The 15,268-nt window shown below is 43.4% G+C and overlaps 1 protein-coding gene across 10 annotated transcripts in view; it reads left to right on the top strand.

Annotated features, from left to right (window-relative positions):
* LOC113030574 (phosphatidylinositol-binding clathrin assembly protein-like) overlaps positions 1-15,268 on the top strand; it is a 35,954-nt gene that overhangs the window by 17,976 nt on the left and 2,710 nt on the right. For 2 of the 10 annotated variants that reach the window (XM_026182147.2, XM_080307412.1), the window contains exons 13-19: positions 2,353-2,435; positions 4,599-4,676; positions 5,129-5,230; positions 9,312-9,443; positions 10,171-10,201; positions 10,284-10,383; positions 15,172-15,231. In XM_026182147.2, coding sequence (XP_026037932.1) covers positions 2,353-2,435; positions 4,599-4,676; positions 5,129-5,230; positions 9,312-9,443; positions 10,171-10,201; positions 10,284-10,383; positions 15,172-15,231 — 586 coding nt within the window. Of the gene's footprint in view, positions 1-2,352; positions 2,436-4,598; positions 4,677-5,108; positions 5,231-9,145; positions 9,444-10,170; positions 10,202-10,283; positions 10,384-15,171; positions 15,232-15,268 lie in introns of those variants that run through there. The other 8 variants (XM_026182151.2, XM_080307414.1, XM_080307413.1 and 5 more) reach the window with 8 other exon arrangements.

Below are 15,268 nucleotides of genomic sequence, written 5' to 3'. Positions count from 1 at the left end.
TGGAGAAGAATTTCTTTCCTTGGACTTGGAAGACAAGGGAATCTGCCGGTAGCCCTTGGTTTCTTCCAGCATCGTGAAAAAATCAAGCAGCACCTAACCCTCCAAGAGCTCTTCGACTGCCATACTGTGACACCTCCCTCACGTTGAGCTAGTCCACACTGTGAAGACACATCTTTCTTCACCACAGGAACTATGGGGCGACACCACGCACTGTGCGACTCTTCTGTTGTCCTCATCCCCAGCACAGCATCTGAACTGTTTGTCTCTTATGGTCAGTGTGGTGCAACCAGGCAGGGGAAAGAACAAATCTGCAAAATGCTTTTGCAGCAACATCCGCTCTTGGTCATCACAATGGAGACACAGAGTCAGTATCGGACAACCTGCCGTCACTGCTGAGCTCAGCACAGACGATGCACGTTCCTAATGGTCGTGAGCACAACCCTACACAAGGCCCCACTGACCAACTGAACCTTGCTCTAATCTGTTTCTGTCTCTAACTGCAGCCTTAAGTCTGTACTTTTAGCCCCATATTTAATTTCTACTGGTGGCGAGGGATCCATAACCCCATGGCTCCTTACTGGAAGACTGTGTATCTCTCCTGGACCATGGGAGGGTGATGAAGTGCTGGCGATGTGGATCACCTGCTCTACCTCTGTACGTGGGCATTCTCTGCAGTAGTGTCCGCCCACACTTCCACCACTCCTGCCTCAAAGCTCATGCAGCTCCCAGTGAGCGGGGTGCAATGTCCATGGCCTCTGGGACTTGCAGAGAGACTGGTTAGTTGGTTCTCTGCTGGAGCTGGTTGAGTCTGGGACACGTAACGGGGCCACCTCCTCAGGGCTTTGACCGGCTGACTGCCGCTCTAGCAGGACCCCTGGCTGCGCTGACAGGTGTCCCGTGGCCAGCTTGATGTTGATGTCAAGGTTCTTCAGCTGGCTGCAGCGGACCCACTCCGCCATTCCCGTTCCACGAATTGCTCCAGGAAGGCTAGGTTCAATTCCCTGGTTTCTCCATTCATGGGGCCGGGCTGCAGCCACTTGGCTGCTGCATCATGAAGCCCTGTGACACATGTGAAGGGCTGACCCTCCAACCCCATCCAACCTCCCTGGAACCAGTGGCGGTGTTCCTTCAGTAAAAGCCTCAGCTGATCTAGGATCAGGATGTTAAAAGTGAACGCTGCCACCTGGGCCTCCCCTGACAGGTCTGTCGTCATGTGCCGGGTAGTTGGGTGCGACTGTAATAATAAATCCACAGATGGGTTTGTGGCTGATTCTTAGTGCTTGACTGAATGTTTGATGCTTTCTGTGCCTCAGCTCGCTCAGCTTGTTTTCTCCTCTCTGCTCACCGGGTCCCAGCATGCTTTGGAAATAGGGAGACATGATTAGAACATGGGCGCCATCTGTGTTGGCCATCCTTCCCTGGCTTTGTTGTAGTTCGTCCAGGCGATGGACTCGTTGGTCAGTCTGGTCTTCTGTCTCTCAGAAGCTGATGTTTTGCCCCTCTGGGATTCCTGCCCATTCCTTTCAGTGCCTCACTCATGTATTGATCCATGTGCCTGTTTATCTTAACCAGCGTGATGCGTGACAGCAGCTTTGATGTGGTACTGAGGAGGATTATTGTCAGGTAGTTTGATGGGACCAGCCCCTTCTGGGGATCCTTAGGGACAGGACTGTCCAGCCTTCAGCTAGCCATCCTCGTCCCACAGCAGCTGCCAGACATTTGTAGCGTACCGTTAGCGTCTTTAGCCAATAGGTGTGAATCTTATCAGGGCTCGGCGTTCTCCAGCTCTTCCTGCTGGAGACCGTTTGTTAGATGTCCGCTCTGTGATGGTTACTGGATCCTGTTCAGGAAGGTTGATGGAGGGCGGGCCCTAACCCGGGCAGAGACACTAACTCTTACAACTTCATACAATAGAAACAATTTTAATATTGCATATCCTGTATATATTACCCCGTGACAGGACTTGCACTTCAAATTCTGACTACACCCACACATCAGCTACATCAGCTACTTTAATAATAAAGTAAAACAGCTGCTGTTTTACTTTATTATTTTCTTTGCTCAGAGTTCAGTTTATTCTTATTTTAGATGGTTGTTTATTTAGCTGTGTGAAGAGTTGCAAAGTAAGAATTTCATTGCCCTGCGTAACCACTTGTGCATATGGCAATAAACACACACACACACACACACACACACACACACACACACACACACACACAGTAAAACCCAGTTACTGTTAAGATGAAAAACAAAAACACCTCAGTTTTAACAGAAAATGTAACTTTTTCCTCAGGAAGTGGATGATTGTTTTTATTTATTTCATTGATTGGTTTTCCTGCTCGTTCTTTCCAGCACCTTCAGCGCAGCCAGTGACCTGCTGGACCTCCAGCCGACCTTCCAGCAGCCTCTCTCCACCGCCACCAACATATGGGGAGGTGAGGACACCTTTCTGCTTGGAAACACTTCAGCCTACACAGTTACCACATTAAGACACATGTCACACAGTTATAATTCAATTGGTAAATGGTAAACAGACTGGTTCTTATATAGCGCTTTTCTACTCTGTCCGGGCACTCAAAGCGCTTTATACAGCTAATTCATTCACCCAATCACACCCATTCACACAAGCACTTCTAAGCTTAAGTGCTGAGTATCTAACATTCATACACATTCACACTCCGATGGATGCATCGAGAGCAACATGGGGTTAGTATCTTGCCCAAGGATATTTGGCATGCAGACTGGAGCAGCCTGGGATCGAACCACCGACCTTCTGGTAAGTGGCTGATCCGCTCTGCCACCTGAGCTACAGCCCAATTCAGTTCAATTCAATTCAATTTTATTTATATAGCGCCAAATCACAACAAAAGTCGCCTCAATGCGCTTTATATTGTACATTAGATCGCACAATAATAGATAATAAGCACACACTGTCCAACTATCCTGTACTGATATTCTAAACATCACCACTGGTGTGGCTCAGGACGTACAGTGGTGTACACATCTGTACGTGCCTGACGTATACATCAGAGTGATTGTTAGAAAAATACTTTCAAACATTGAATGAATGTTTGAGTTTCAGTGGTTTAAAAGGGCTCTGCAGTAAAATGTGCTTTGAGTGCTCAGTTTGAATACAAAAACTCTATAAGTACAGTTTTCATATTTACCTTTGACCATGAATTTAGACGAGAGGAACTGAGTACAAGCTGAGAGAGTTCGTCTGTGATTTATAGACGTTTGAGAAATGTCAGAATATTTTATTAATCCATAAGGTAATTATATGGGTCACATCGTCCTGATGCTCAATCATCCAGCTAAGTAAATCCCCAGAAGTTGATTCTGTTCATCCGGACATTTTCAGTGGGAGAAACGACTTCTTCAGTCTCAGCTGACTGCAGGTTTCCAACCTTATAAGCAGGACATTTACATACTGACTGAAACCAGCACCACCGAAGGAGCCATGGGCTGGGAGGCCACCTTCATCATAATTATAAAAATTCAACAACCACTGATCAATGGCCATGAGTACCATTCACACAGAGTTGGGGAATGGCTGCAATCACAGCATGTTTCCGTTTCTCCCGCTGAAAACGCTGCGTCCAGATGAACATGTCGACATTACCACCGCTGCTGAAGTGAAACGCAGCGAGGGGGATGTGGAGCACACTGTTGGTTTCCTGATGATTGTAAATGGAATAGATGGTAACATTAGTGGACACGTGCAAGATTATTACAACTCAGGACTAAGAAGAAACAATGTTTTAAAGTTGTATTTCTTTTCAGATGTTTTGAGATGCATTTGTCTGTCATAGCGAGTCGCACAGCTCACAAGAACATGACTGGAGTTCCCTAAACGGCAATAATTTATATAAAATTGCTTTTACTACCCTTGTGTTTGTAATTTGTTGTCCTGTGTGTCTGTGAGGTAACTGCCTGTTGCCTGTGCGAGAGACGGCTACAGTATATTTATCCAGCCATCCTCTTTGGCTTATCCTTATCAGGATTGCAGGGGAGCCTATCCCAGCTACCATAGGGAAGAGGCAGCGTTACGCCATGGACTAACAGGGCTACCCTACGTTACCAGAAGCACCCATCCAGATATATTCATTCATGTGTTCACTTCCATGGCCACAGGTTAATAAAGTGCGTAAGCATCCAGACTGTGAAAGAACAGGATCTCAGGATCTGAATGAAGTCCACTGTGGTACCGTGACAGGATACCACCTGTGAAACAAGTATTACAGAGTCAATTAGTGGTATTGGGAACTACATTATTACTAGAAAGCTGCTTGGGGCTTACTGTGATGCATATTCCTACTCCTTTTATAAGTTATTTATGATGATCTTATTTATTTTTAGAGGTCAAACTATAAACTAAAAACCATGAATTTCACACCCGAGCCTCAACTCGCACGGCCTGGTACCAAACGACTCATGGACCGGTACCGGCCCGGGGTTGTAGGAGATGCCTGGAGCGGCTTGTTCCACTCCTGCAGCTGCTTGGTGCTCTCACTGTTCTTTCATTGATGTATTTTTCCTGGTCTCATATCTTCATCATCTTCTCTTATTGCATGTGTGCTGTTGCTGCTGGGAGTCAGACTCTTTCTGTGGGCCGTGCCCTTCCAACACCACTGCTCTGTTCCACTCTGAGCCTGCTGTAGCTGGTCTATTCACAGGTAAGCTCAGCCTGTTCAAAGTGTTACAACTGTGATTTTGGACTACTGGACAAAAACTCTACACTAACATTTCAGTGCGTTGTGATTAAAGTAATATGAGATGGAACTAGACTCCTCCTCCTGCCCTGGGCTCTGCTTTGGGGCTTTAATCTGGCCTGTGATGACAAGCAGATCCACTCCAGTGAAATACTATAAATAGCACAGTAACAGCAAGTATAATGAAGTGTGGAAAAACGGATTCAGAGCACATGTGACAGAGCAGGGTGAGAATCCGCTGTGAGCCCAAACGTGATATTAACATATGGTTCATGCACATGTACATTAATGTATTAGTACTTTTGAACTGTCAGTGTGAAATGCAGCAGACAGTTGTGCATGTATATGTTGATCGTCACCCGTTGGGACTCATCATTAATGTTTGAATTCTGATAGAATTTAGTGTTTTTCCTCAGCAGCGTTTACAGCCTCCCCAGCTCCGAACCTGCGAGGCATCAATGCAGAATTTGACTCAGTGTTTGGCAACAACACTAATGCCAACAACTTGGATTCCACAGGTAAGTTTTGTATTGATACAACTGCCATCTAAATTTAGTGGCAGACATTAGGAAGATAGATCGATGACGTAGTTGATGTACTAGTCAACCACAGCAATACTTAGATTTTCTTTGTCTTATACAGCGGATAAATAAGTATTCAATACCTCACCAGTTTTCTAAGATATGATATTTTTAAAGCTGCTAGTGACATGAAATTTTCACTAGATGTCACAACAACCCAACCAATCCACACATGCAAACAAATCAAACCATAGCTGTCCAAAAATGAGCTTATGGGTAATAACGAGAACTTACTAAGGAGCTTCGGAAAAATGCAACTGGGCTATTTTAGGATTCTTGAAAACGTTTCCCCTCTCATCCAAGAAGCTTCTTCAGTTTTTAAATCACGTGGTGCAGAGAGTGGGAATCGGGAAACGAGACAGTTATTGACCCACTGTTGATCATGTGCAACATCATATAGACACGTAGACCCAAGGTGTGAGTCATTATTAGCATCGGTTTCTGCTGAAACCATTGTGAGACCTTGCCTCACCCTAAGAGCATCGTATCGTAAAGATGGTGCAGATGTACCGCTGAGTCTTGTCATGGTGGCTCTTCTGTATTATAACATGACCTGACCGAGAACCTACACAGATCAAGAGAAATGATACAAAGAAATGGAGGAACTCCATCAGTAATTAGAAAACAATCCTGCCACTTAGTGCAAATTTACATCAGCTGCTCAGTCCCAACTGATGGTGTATAAAAAGGTCTCTTTGTACCATGGTGTCACACATGGAATACCCCTCGATGGGGAAACCAGGGAGCTCTCAAGATCTTTGCAACCTTATTGTTACAAAATACAGTCATAGCATTGGTTACAGAGGAACTACTGAAGGATCCAGTGTGGAAAGAACATAATTTCACCATAAACCGGCCACGACCAGGATTTCAGACAGAGAATTATCAGTTGTTCAAGAGCCAAGGCCCAGTTGTGAAGAGCTGCAGAACTACCTGGAATCAGCAGGTACAGTTGTTTCAACGACAACAATAAGTACGCAACCACCGTGGCCTAAATGCACATTTACCAAACAAGACTCCATCGCTGAAGAAAAAATATGTTGAAATGCGTTTAAATGTGAAAGCATTTAAAGTCTTCTGAACAACATTTAGACAAGTCTGTGAAATACTGGGAGAGTATCTTGTCAGATGAGACCAAAATTAAACTCTTTGGGAAATGATAAGAATTTAGCCATTCCAAGTCCATTATCGACTTGATTCCTTATTGATTTTCTTATCAGTTGTCAATGCTTTCTTTTTGGCTCCATTTTCAGAGTCATCATCATTGCTAAGCAGCAATAAAGAAATTACATTCATGCAAATTAAATTCATGCTGTGGGTCAAATGTTTGAGGCAATTCCCCCCATTAGACCAACCATTAGAGAAAAACTTACCAGTAATCATCCCACAGATGTAATATTATCTACAGTTACTCTTAGTACCATTGATGTTAAGTTAGACTCTTTTTCTCTAATTGATCTTTCTGAGTTAACTTCAATAATTACTTCCTCCAAACCATCAACGTGTCTTTTAGACCCCATTCCTACAAAACTGCTCAAAGAAGTCCTGCCATTAATTAATTCTTCCATCTTAAATATGATCAACCTATCTCTAATGATCGGCTATGTACCACAGGCCTTCAAGCTGGCTGTAGTTAAACCTTTACTCAAAAAGCATCTCTAGACCCAGCAGTCTTAGCTAATTATAGGCCAATCTCCAACCTTCCTTTCATATCAAACATCCTTGAAAGAGTAGTTGTCAAACAGCTAACAGATCATCTGCAGAGGTTTATTTGAAGAGTTTCAGTCAGGTTTCAGAGCTCATCACAGCACAGAAACAGCTTTAGTGAAGGTTACAAATGATCTTCTTATGGCCTCTGACAGTGGACTCATCTCTGTGCTTGTCCTGCTAGACCTTAGTGCAGCGTTCGATACTGTCGACCATAATATCCTATTAGAGCGATTAGAACATGCTGTAGGTATTACAGGTACTGTGCTGCAGTGGTTTGTATCATATCTATCTAATAGACTCCAGTTTGTGCATGTAAATGGAGAGTCCTCTTCACACACTGAGGTTAATTATGGAGTTCCACAGGGTTCAGTGCTAGGACCAATTCTGTTTACATTATACATGCTTCCCTTAGGCAGCATCATTAGAAGACATAGCATACATTTACACTGCTATGCAGATGACACCCAGCTCTATCTGTCCATGAAGCCAGATAACACACACCAATGAGTTAAACTGCAGGAATGTCTTAAAGACATAAAGACCTGGATGGCCGCTAACTTTCTTTCTTTTTTTTTCTTTTCTTTTTTTAAAACGTATGTTTATTTGTTTTTTCAACAGTATCAACACCAACATAAAATGAACGTATGGCAGTCATTAAAATAATATTATTATTATTATTATTATTATTATTATTATTATTATTATTATTAATATTAGTAATAGTAATAACGATAATTGAAGTGTTAATCCTAAAAGATTCCAGATAAATGCATAGTTAAATAAATTAAGATAGCAAACCATACAAATAAATACAATTTTCAACTTTTTTACAACTTTCTTCCATTTGTGCAACATCTCTAAAGTTAGAAATATCCTGTCTCAGAGTGACGCTGAAAAACTAGTTCATGCATTTATTACTTCCAGGCTGGACGACTGTAATTCATTATTATCAGGAAGTCCTAAAAACTCCCTGAAAAGCCTTCAGCTAATCCAAAATGCTGCAGCAAGAGTCCTGACAGGGACTAGAAAGAGAGCAGATTTCTCCTGTTTTGGCTTCCTGTTAAATCCAGAATTCAAAATCCTGCTCGTCACATACAAGGTCTTAAATAATCAGGCCCCATCTTATCTTAATGACCTTGTAGTACCATATCACCCTATTAGAGCACTTCGCTACTAGAATGGCTTAGCCAATCACCTGATCTAAATCCAATTCAAATTCTATGGGAAGAACTAAAGTTCGGAGTTCATAGGAACGTCAGGATTTGAAGCCTGTTTTTGTGGAAAACCACACCTGAGCAATACTTTGACGAGCTTCTTTACAGGATGTGTCTTGAAGCTTTCGGGTTGTTACCAACATCTGGTGAGCATTTCATGTCAATAGTGCCTTTAGAAATATATTTATCTAGGTGATGTCTGCAGTACTTATCTTACCCGCTGGGTATTCTGTGGAAAATGAAACTGATCTTTGAAATTAAGATTGTCCTAAAATCTCAGTAGTGGGTAATGTTGTAGAATCAGTAAGTGATCAAGTTTTTGGTGGAAATATTTTTTTTAGATCAGTGTCAGTTTAAACACGACATCAGTTTCAGGTTTCTTTAATGGGCGAATCACATTTTTAACCATGAAATGAGCTCACTGTGCTCATTACAATAGAGTAAGACAACTTCACAGACAGGACTTGGTAAAAATATGACACATGACACAAATGTGTACTTTTGTGTCATGTGCTGCTGTCGTAAACATGTTTACCTTTAGCGTGTGTGCTGTCTGTTTTATATCAAAAATGAAAAGCAACATTTACGTTTTAACCAGTGGTGCAGTGTCATTATTGTAACTAATGAGAAGCACTGGTCCCAGTATTGAACACTGTGTGCCACTGCGACAGACATTTGATTGAGGTTAATAACTACTTTACACTAAGCCTCAGCTATACCAGTTTATCATCATTAACTTGTCAGAATAATGTTTGTACATGCATTGAATCATTTTCACCCTCGTTGTGCTCACAATCTCACAACCTCCACCATCACCCCCATCCTTCCTTTTCCCCCGTCCTGGGTCAAACACCCGTCCTGGGCTTTGCATGTCTGGGTGAGTTGGACCAACACACATTATTCTCACTGTCTTCATCATTTTTTTAAGGTCCCTGCTTCTTGCCTCATCCTGACTCAGCGCCCTCTCTCTTTCTGTTTGTGTGCGTATGTACACCTCGTGTCTTTACTATGTCCTCGTTACCTGTTCTTGGCCCCCCAACCTGTCACCCCTCCCTTACCTTCCTTTCCCTTTGTCCTGCCCCAATTTGATTAAGATGTTTTAGGTGGCATCCTAAAACCTACAGTGGCATCCTCACCACATCAGCGCATGACTTTAAACAGCCAGCAGCCCCACCCCAAGCTGGTATGTGATGATCTGGATTCGTCACTCGCTAATCTTGTTGGCAGTAAGTTTTTCTCCTTTTACGTCTGCTTGTTTTCCCCCAAGAATTCAGGATATAGTTAAATTACACACATTGCTGTACAAGATCAATGTATCCAACCCAGATAAAGAGTGAAAAATGTTTTTTCTAATATGAGTTGTCCTACCATTGTGACTCATGCTGGATGAATAAAAATGCCTCGTACATACATTGTAGATAGCTTTAGCTATGTTTCCTCTACTTGTTCTTCCGCACTGTTCCCAGCTCAAGCTCACATTTACAGTCTCAGCTGATCTTAACTCAGCTCCTGAGACTTTTCCAGAAGTCTGAATTTTCATCGTTGGACACGTTTGTCTCTGGATGTTTTCTGAACTTGTCAAATTGTTAGTGAGGAAAAACAAATGCTTTTACTTTGACAGAGTTTTTGTGTCACTGTTGTTATTGGCAGCAGCCATAGTAGCAGCAGAAGTATACCTAAAAAGATGTCAGTTTAGACCACAGCTGTAAAAGTAGCACACCACAGATAACTTTAGCTCTGGGTCAAATCTGAGGCAGCCAGGTCTTTGCTACTTTCACTCCTTACATTTCCTTTTGGCTGTACTTTCCCCCTTTTTAAAGTTAAAGTATGTCATTGTAAAGGTTTGAAGACTATAACATCAGCTTTTTCCCCATAAAAACGATTTAAAAACCAAATAGATGAATAAAATGGTTTCATGCTATACATTCATTATTTGACTTCTGCTTTCTTCAGATCTAGGAATTGGGAACGGCAGAGCAAAGAAGTAAGTGCGCTTCAGTCGTGTTGAACTTAACTTCCCTGGTAATGCACTATAAACCTGACGAGCGTTTCCTTTATCTCTATAGTGATCTTCACTGGAATCAGTCGGATGAGAAGAAGCTGACTGGTGGAACCAACTGGCTGCCCAACACAGCTCCTTCCACCACCTGGAACCCTGCAACCATGGTGAGGCTGCTGTTCCTGCTCAACCAGCATCACACATATTTGTTATAAAGTGTGTGAATGGGTGGATGACTGGAAGTGTAAAGCGCTTTGGGGTCCTATGGGACCAGTAAAGCGCTATATAAATACAGGCCATTAAAGAGGTTACAGTAGAAATGAGCCATAAGAAAGGAAATGGGTGGATGTGCTGGAGGGTAACAACTTGGTATTTACCAACTGATGTCAGGAAGAAAGGAGCCAATAAACTGAGTGCTGACTGAGCAGGAGGCTCGTTGTTGTGACATCGTTGGCAAATAAAATCTATTTAGCTGTTCATCAAATTGTGATGGTCTCACACACACTGACACACTGGGGCGATTGTGGCTCAAGAGTTGGGAGTTCGCCTTGTAATCGGAAGGTTGCCGGTTCGAGCCCCGGCTCGGACAGTCTCGGTCGTTGTGTCCTTGGGCAAGACACTTCACCCGTTGCCTACTGGTGGTGGTCAGAGGGCCCGGTGGCGCCAGTGTCCGGCAGCCTCGCCTCTGTCAGTGCGCCCCAGGGTGGCTGTGGCTACATGTAGCTGCCATCACCAGTGTGTGAATGTGTGTGTGAATGGGTGGATGACTGGATATGTAAAGCGCTTTGGGGTCCTTAGGGACTAGTAAAGCGCTATATAAATACAGGCCATTTACCATTTACACACACACTCAGACTCAGACTCACACTGACACACTCACAGAGACACACCGACACACACTGGTTCATCCCAAACACAAACTTAACAACATAGTGTAGCTGTACAGTGCAGCGAGGAGTGCTCAGACCTCTACACTGGAGAGACCAAACTGCCACTTCATAAACACACAACACAGAAGAGCCACCTCCACGGGACAAGACTCAGCTGTACAGCTGCATCTAAAGGTCAAAGGTCACTCTTTCGAGGACACCAGTGTTCACATGTTGGACAGAAAAGACAGATGGTTTGAAAGAGGAGTGAAAGAAGCATCTACAGTGGGGCAAAAAAGTATTTAGTCAGCCACCGATTGTGCAAGTTCCCCCACCTAAAATGATGACAGAGGTCAGTAATTTGCACCAGAGGTACACTTCAACTGTGAGAGACAGAATGTGAAAAAAAAAATCCATGAATCCACATGGTAGGATTTGTAAAGAATTTATTCGTAAATCAGGGTGGAAAATAAGTATTTGGTCAATAACAAAAATACAACTCAATACTTTGTAACATAACCTTTGTTGGCAATAACAGAGGTCAAACGTTTACTATAGGTCTTTACCAGGTTTGCACACACAGTAGCTGGTATTTTGGCCCATTCCTCCATGCAGATCTTCTCGAGAGCAGTGATGTTTTGGGGCTGTCGCCGAGCAACACGGACTTTCAACTCCCGCCACAGATTTTCTATGGGGTTGAGGTCTGGAGACTGGCTAGGCCACTCCAGGACTTTCAAATGCTTCTTACGGAGCCACTCCTTTGTTGCCCGGGCGGTGTGTTTTGGATCATTGTCATGTTGGAAGACCCAGCCTCGTTTCATCTTCAAAGTTCTCACTGATGGAAGGAGGTTTTGGCTCAAAATCTCACGATACATGGCCCCATTCATTCTGTCCTTAACACGGATCAGTCGTCCTGTCCCCTTGGCAGAAAAACAGCCCCATAGCATGATGTTTCCACCCCCATGCTTCACAGTAGGTATGGTGTTCTTGGGATGCAACTCAGTATTCTTCTTCCTCCAAACACGACGAGTTGAGTTTATACCAAAAAGTTCTACTTTGGTTTCATCTGACCACATGACATTCTCCCAATCCTCTGCTGTATCATCCATGTGCTCTCTGGCAAACTTCAGACGGGCCTGGACATGCACTGGCTTCAGCAGCGGAACACGTCTGGCACTGCGGGATTTGATTCCCTGCCGTTGTAGTGTGTTACTGATGGTGACCTTTGTTACTTTGGTCCCAGCTCTCTGCAGGTCATTCACCAGGTCCCCCCGTGTGGTTCTGGGATCTTTGCTCACCGTTCTCATGATCATTTTGACCCCACGGGATGAGATCTTGCGTGGAGCCCCAGATCGAGGGAGATTATCAGTGGTCTTGTATGTCTTCCATTTTCTGATGATTGCTCCCACAGTTGATTTTTTCACACCAAGCTGCTTGCCTATTGTAGATTCACTCTTCCCAGTCTGGTGCAGGTCTACAATACTTTTCCTGGTGTCCTTCGAAAGCTCTTTGGTCTTGGCCATGGCGGAGTTTGGAGTCTGACTGTTTGAGGCTGTGGACAGGTGTCTTTTATACAGATGATGAGTTCAAACAGGTGCCATTCATACAGGTAACGAGTGGGGGACAGAAAAGCTTCTTACAGAAGACGTTACAGGTCTGTGAGAGCCAGAGATTTTCCTTGTTTGAGGTGACCAAATACTTATTTTCCACCCTGATTTACCAATAAATTCTTTACAAATCCTACCATGTGAATTCATGGATTTTTTTTTCACATTCTGTCTCTCACAGTTGAAGTGTACCTCTGGTGCAAATTACTGACCTCTGTCATCATTTTAAGTGGGGGAACTTGCACAATCGGTGGCTGACTAAATACTTTTTTGCCCCGCTGTATGTCCACTGTGAGCGACCATCTTTGAACAGAGGGCGGGGCTTACCACACCAACTGTCTGCCATCTATAATCCAGTTTTGAGATCCTCCCCAGACGCCTTAACGCCCACTCACATCCTGGGCCATCTGACCTCAGGAAATCACATGATAGGGTGGGGCCAGGTTTCACAATGAGCTCACCTGAAACCTTGGCTGATTGGGACCCACACCCGCTTTCACACCTCGGCTCATGTGATTAGGTGGAGGATCAATAGGGGGTCCATTGTCCCTCTCGAGGGGGACTGTCCACCATTTGACCCTAGAACTGAAGAAGCTTCTTGGATGAAACATCTTCAAGCCACTTAAAGAAGTCCAGACGCTTTTCTTTCTGAGCTCCTTAGACTACGATGACTGAGAACCCTCACAGACATCTGCATGCCGAAGTATCCTTGGGCAAGACACTCGCCTCTGACGTGATCCTGGTATGTTAATCTGAGTGTGAATGTTGGATATAAACCACTATAAACACACATAGGGTGTAGAAAGTGCTCCGAGTGCTGGAGTAGAGTAGAAAGGTGCTTTATGAGAAGAAATGACATCGTTCTGCAGAAGACACGGGAAAGATGATCCTGTAATTCCCAAACTGCACGATGTACTCTCCCTGCACTCCACCTCCAGCCTGATGGCTCACAGTCAGAGCGTCCTCTGTCACAGGGTCCTCCGTCACAGGTGCAGACGTGTTGTGAAGTGTGGGCTGATCTTTAATCCGTCCAGTTTCAACAGGAGGGATCAAAGTGGTCCCTGCGTGTGACATACAACGAAAAACAAACATTTTTTTACCCAAATACAGAACGTTTCTGGGAATCTTGACTTAAAAAGAAGCTATTAAAAGAAATGTATGAAAATACTGTTGCACGCTGTAGTTGGAGTTACATGAAAAGAAGCAGGAGAAAGTGATTTAAAGATTAGCGTTGCTAATGTTTGTAAGATATGAACACAATACTGTTAGAGACCCACCCAGCCTATTTACCGTTACAGCACGACAGCGGCACACATGAATCAAATCAATGAAACCTGTTCATTCATGATTTAGCTCGTCACGAACTGTTCAACCAATCGATGGACGCCAGCAAAGTAAGATGTATTTCTCTTACTCTGCCACTATGACCTGTTTCCACTCCACACAAACAAGCTACTCATGTAGAAGCTGCAGTCCCGAGTTCGCTGGGAGCAACAATCCCACTGCAATTTCTCCTGGAAGTACAAATTCTAGTTTTTCTTCTTTTGCCTCCCCTAACTAGTCTCAGTGTTTGTCCTACAGACACTGTTCATACCTCAAAACAAAAACACTGAAACGTCCATAGCACCAGAGCCTAATTATAAGCTATAATTAACTTAAATGTATATTTTTAACTTTAACCTCCTAGGACCTGCGTCCACATATGTGGACACCACATTTTGGGTTATTTAGACCAAAATACTCGATCTTGCTCTACAAGAGCCTGATATCCACTTACGAGGACATTATACTGCTACTGTTCTATCGAAATTTTAAATGAATATCCTCAGATGTGGCTCTGATTTTTCTTAGAACAAAAATTAGGTAAAAAAAAAAATCGGGTAGTTCTTTGTTTTTAGATTCATCAGGTCCCAATCAGCCCAAATATCACAGAGATATTAAAAATGCTGCTGTGGAAGAGTTCAGGTCTTAGGAGGTTAAATTTTATTGAAATATATCTTAAAACTCAAACGTAAAAGTTGTCACAAAACAGTAGTAATTACTAAACATGTCCATCACTACACTGGTAATCCAGGGGAAATGTCTGGGATGTTTAAATGCTCACACCTGAAAACATCTTCATCATATTTCAGTGAAATTTGTAAGATGTGATGTTTGTGGTGACACAGAAAATCAACAACATTTTAGTTTCTGAGAATAAAGCGTAACATGCTGTTCAATAGAATAAACATAGCAGCTCAGCCTGGTGAGTTGATGCACTGAGCTCAGCTGTGTCCTGCTTTATGTGCTTCAGGCTCCAGCATGGATTTGTAAGCTAATATTCCTAAATTACCTTAAATATTTGGCAACTTCATCAGTAACGTATGTGAGACGGGTCAGTATGAAGTGACAGAGCGACTGTGTGAGCTGGACAAGGACTTCACTGCTAGCTGATGTCCTTGTTATAGAGAAATGATCATCTCTTTGTGTCTTACTGCAGGCACCATCTGCTGTGGCTTTCCCTGCAGCCACACCAGCGGGCATGTTGGCATATGCAATGGTAAGTCTGCTGGTCGCACACTTTAAGGCAGGGACCC

The sequence above is a fragment of the Astatotilapia calliptera genome, chromosome 10 (assembly GCF_964374335.1).
Source record: "Astatotilapia calliptera chromosome 10, fAstCal68.1, whole genome shotgun sequence".
Taxonomy (NCBI): Eukaryota; Metazoa; Chordata; class Actinopteri; order Cichliformes; family Cichlidae; genus Astatotilapia; species Astatotilapia calliptera.
The sequence above is the reverse complement of the archived record's forward strand: the minus strand, read 5'-3'. Positions and strand labels throughout refer to the sequence as shown.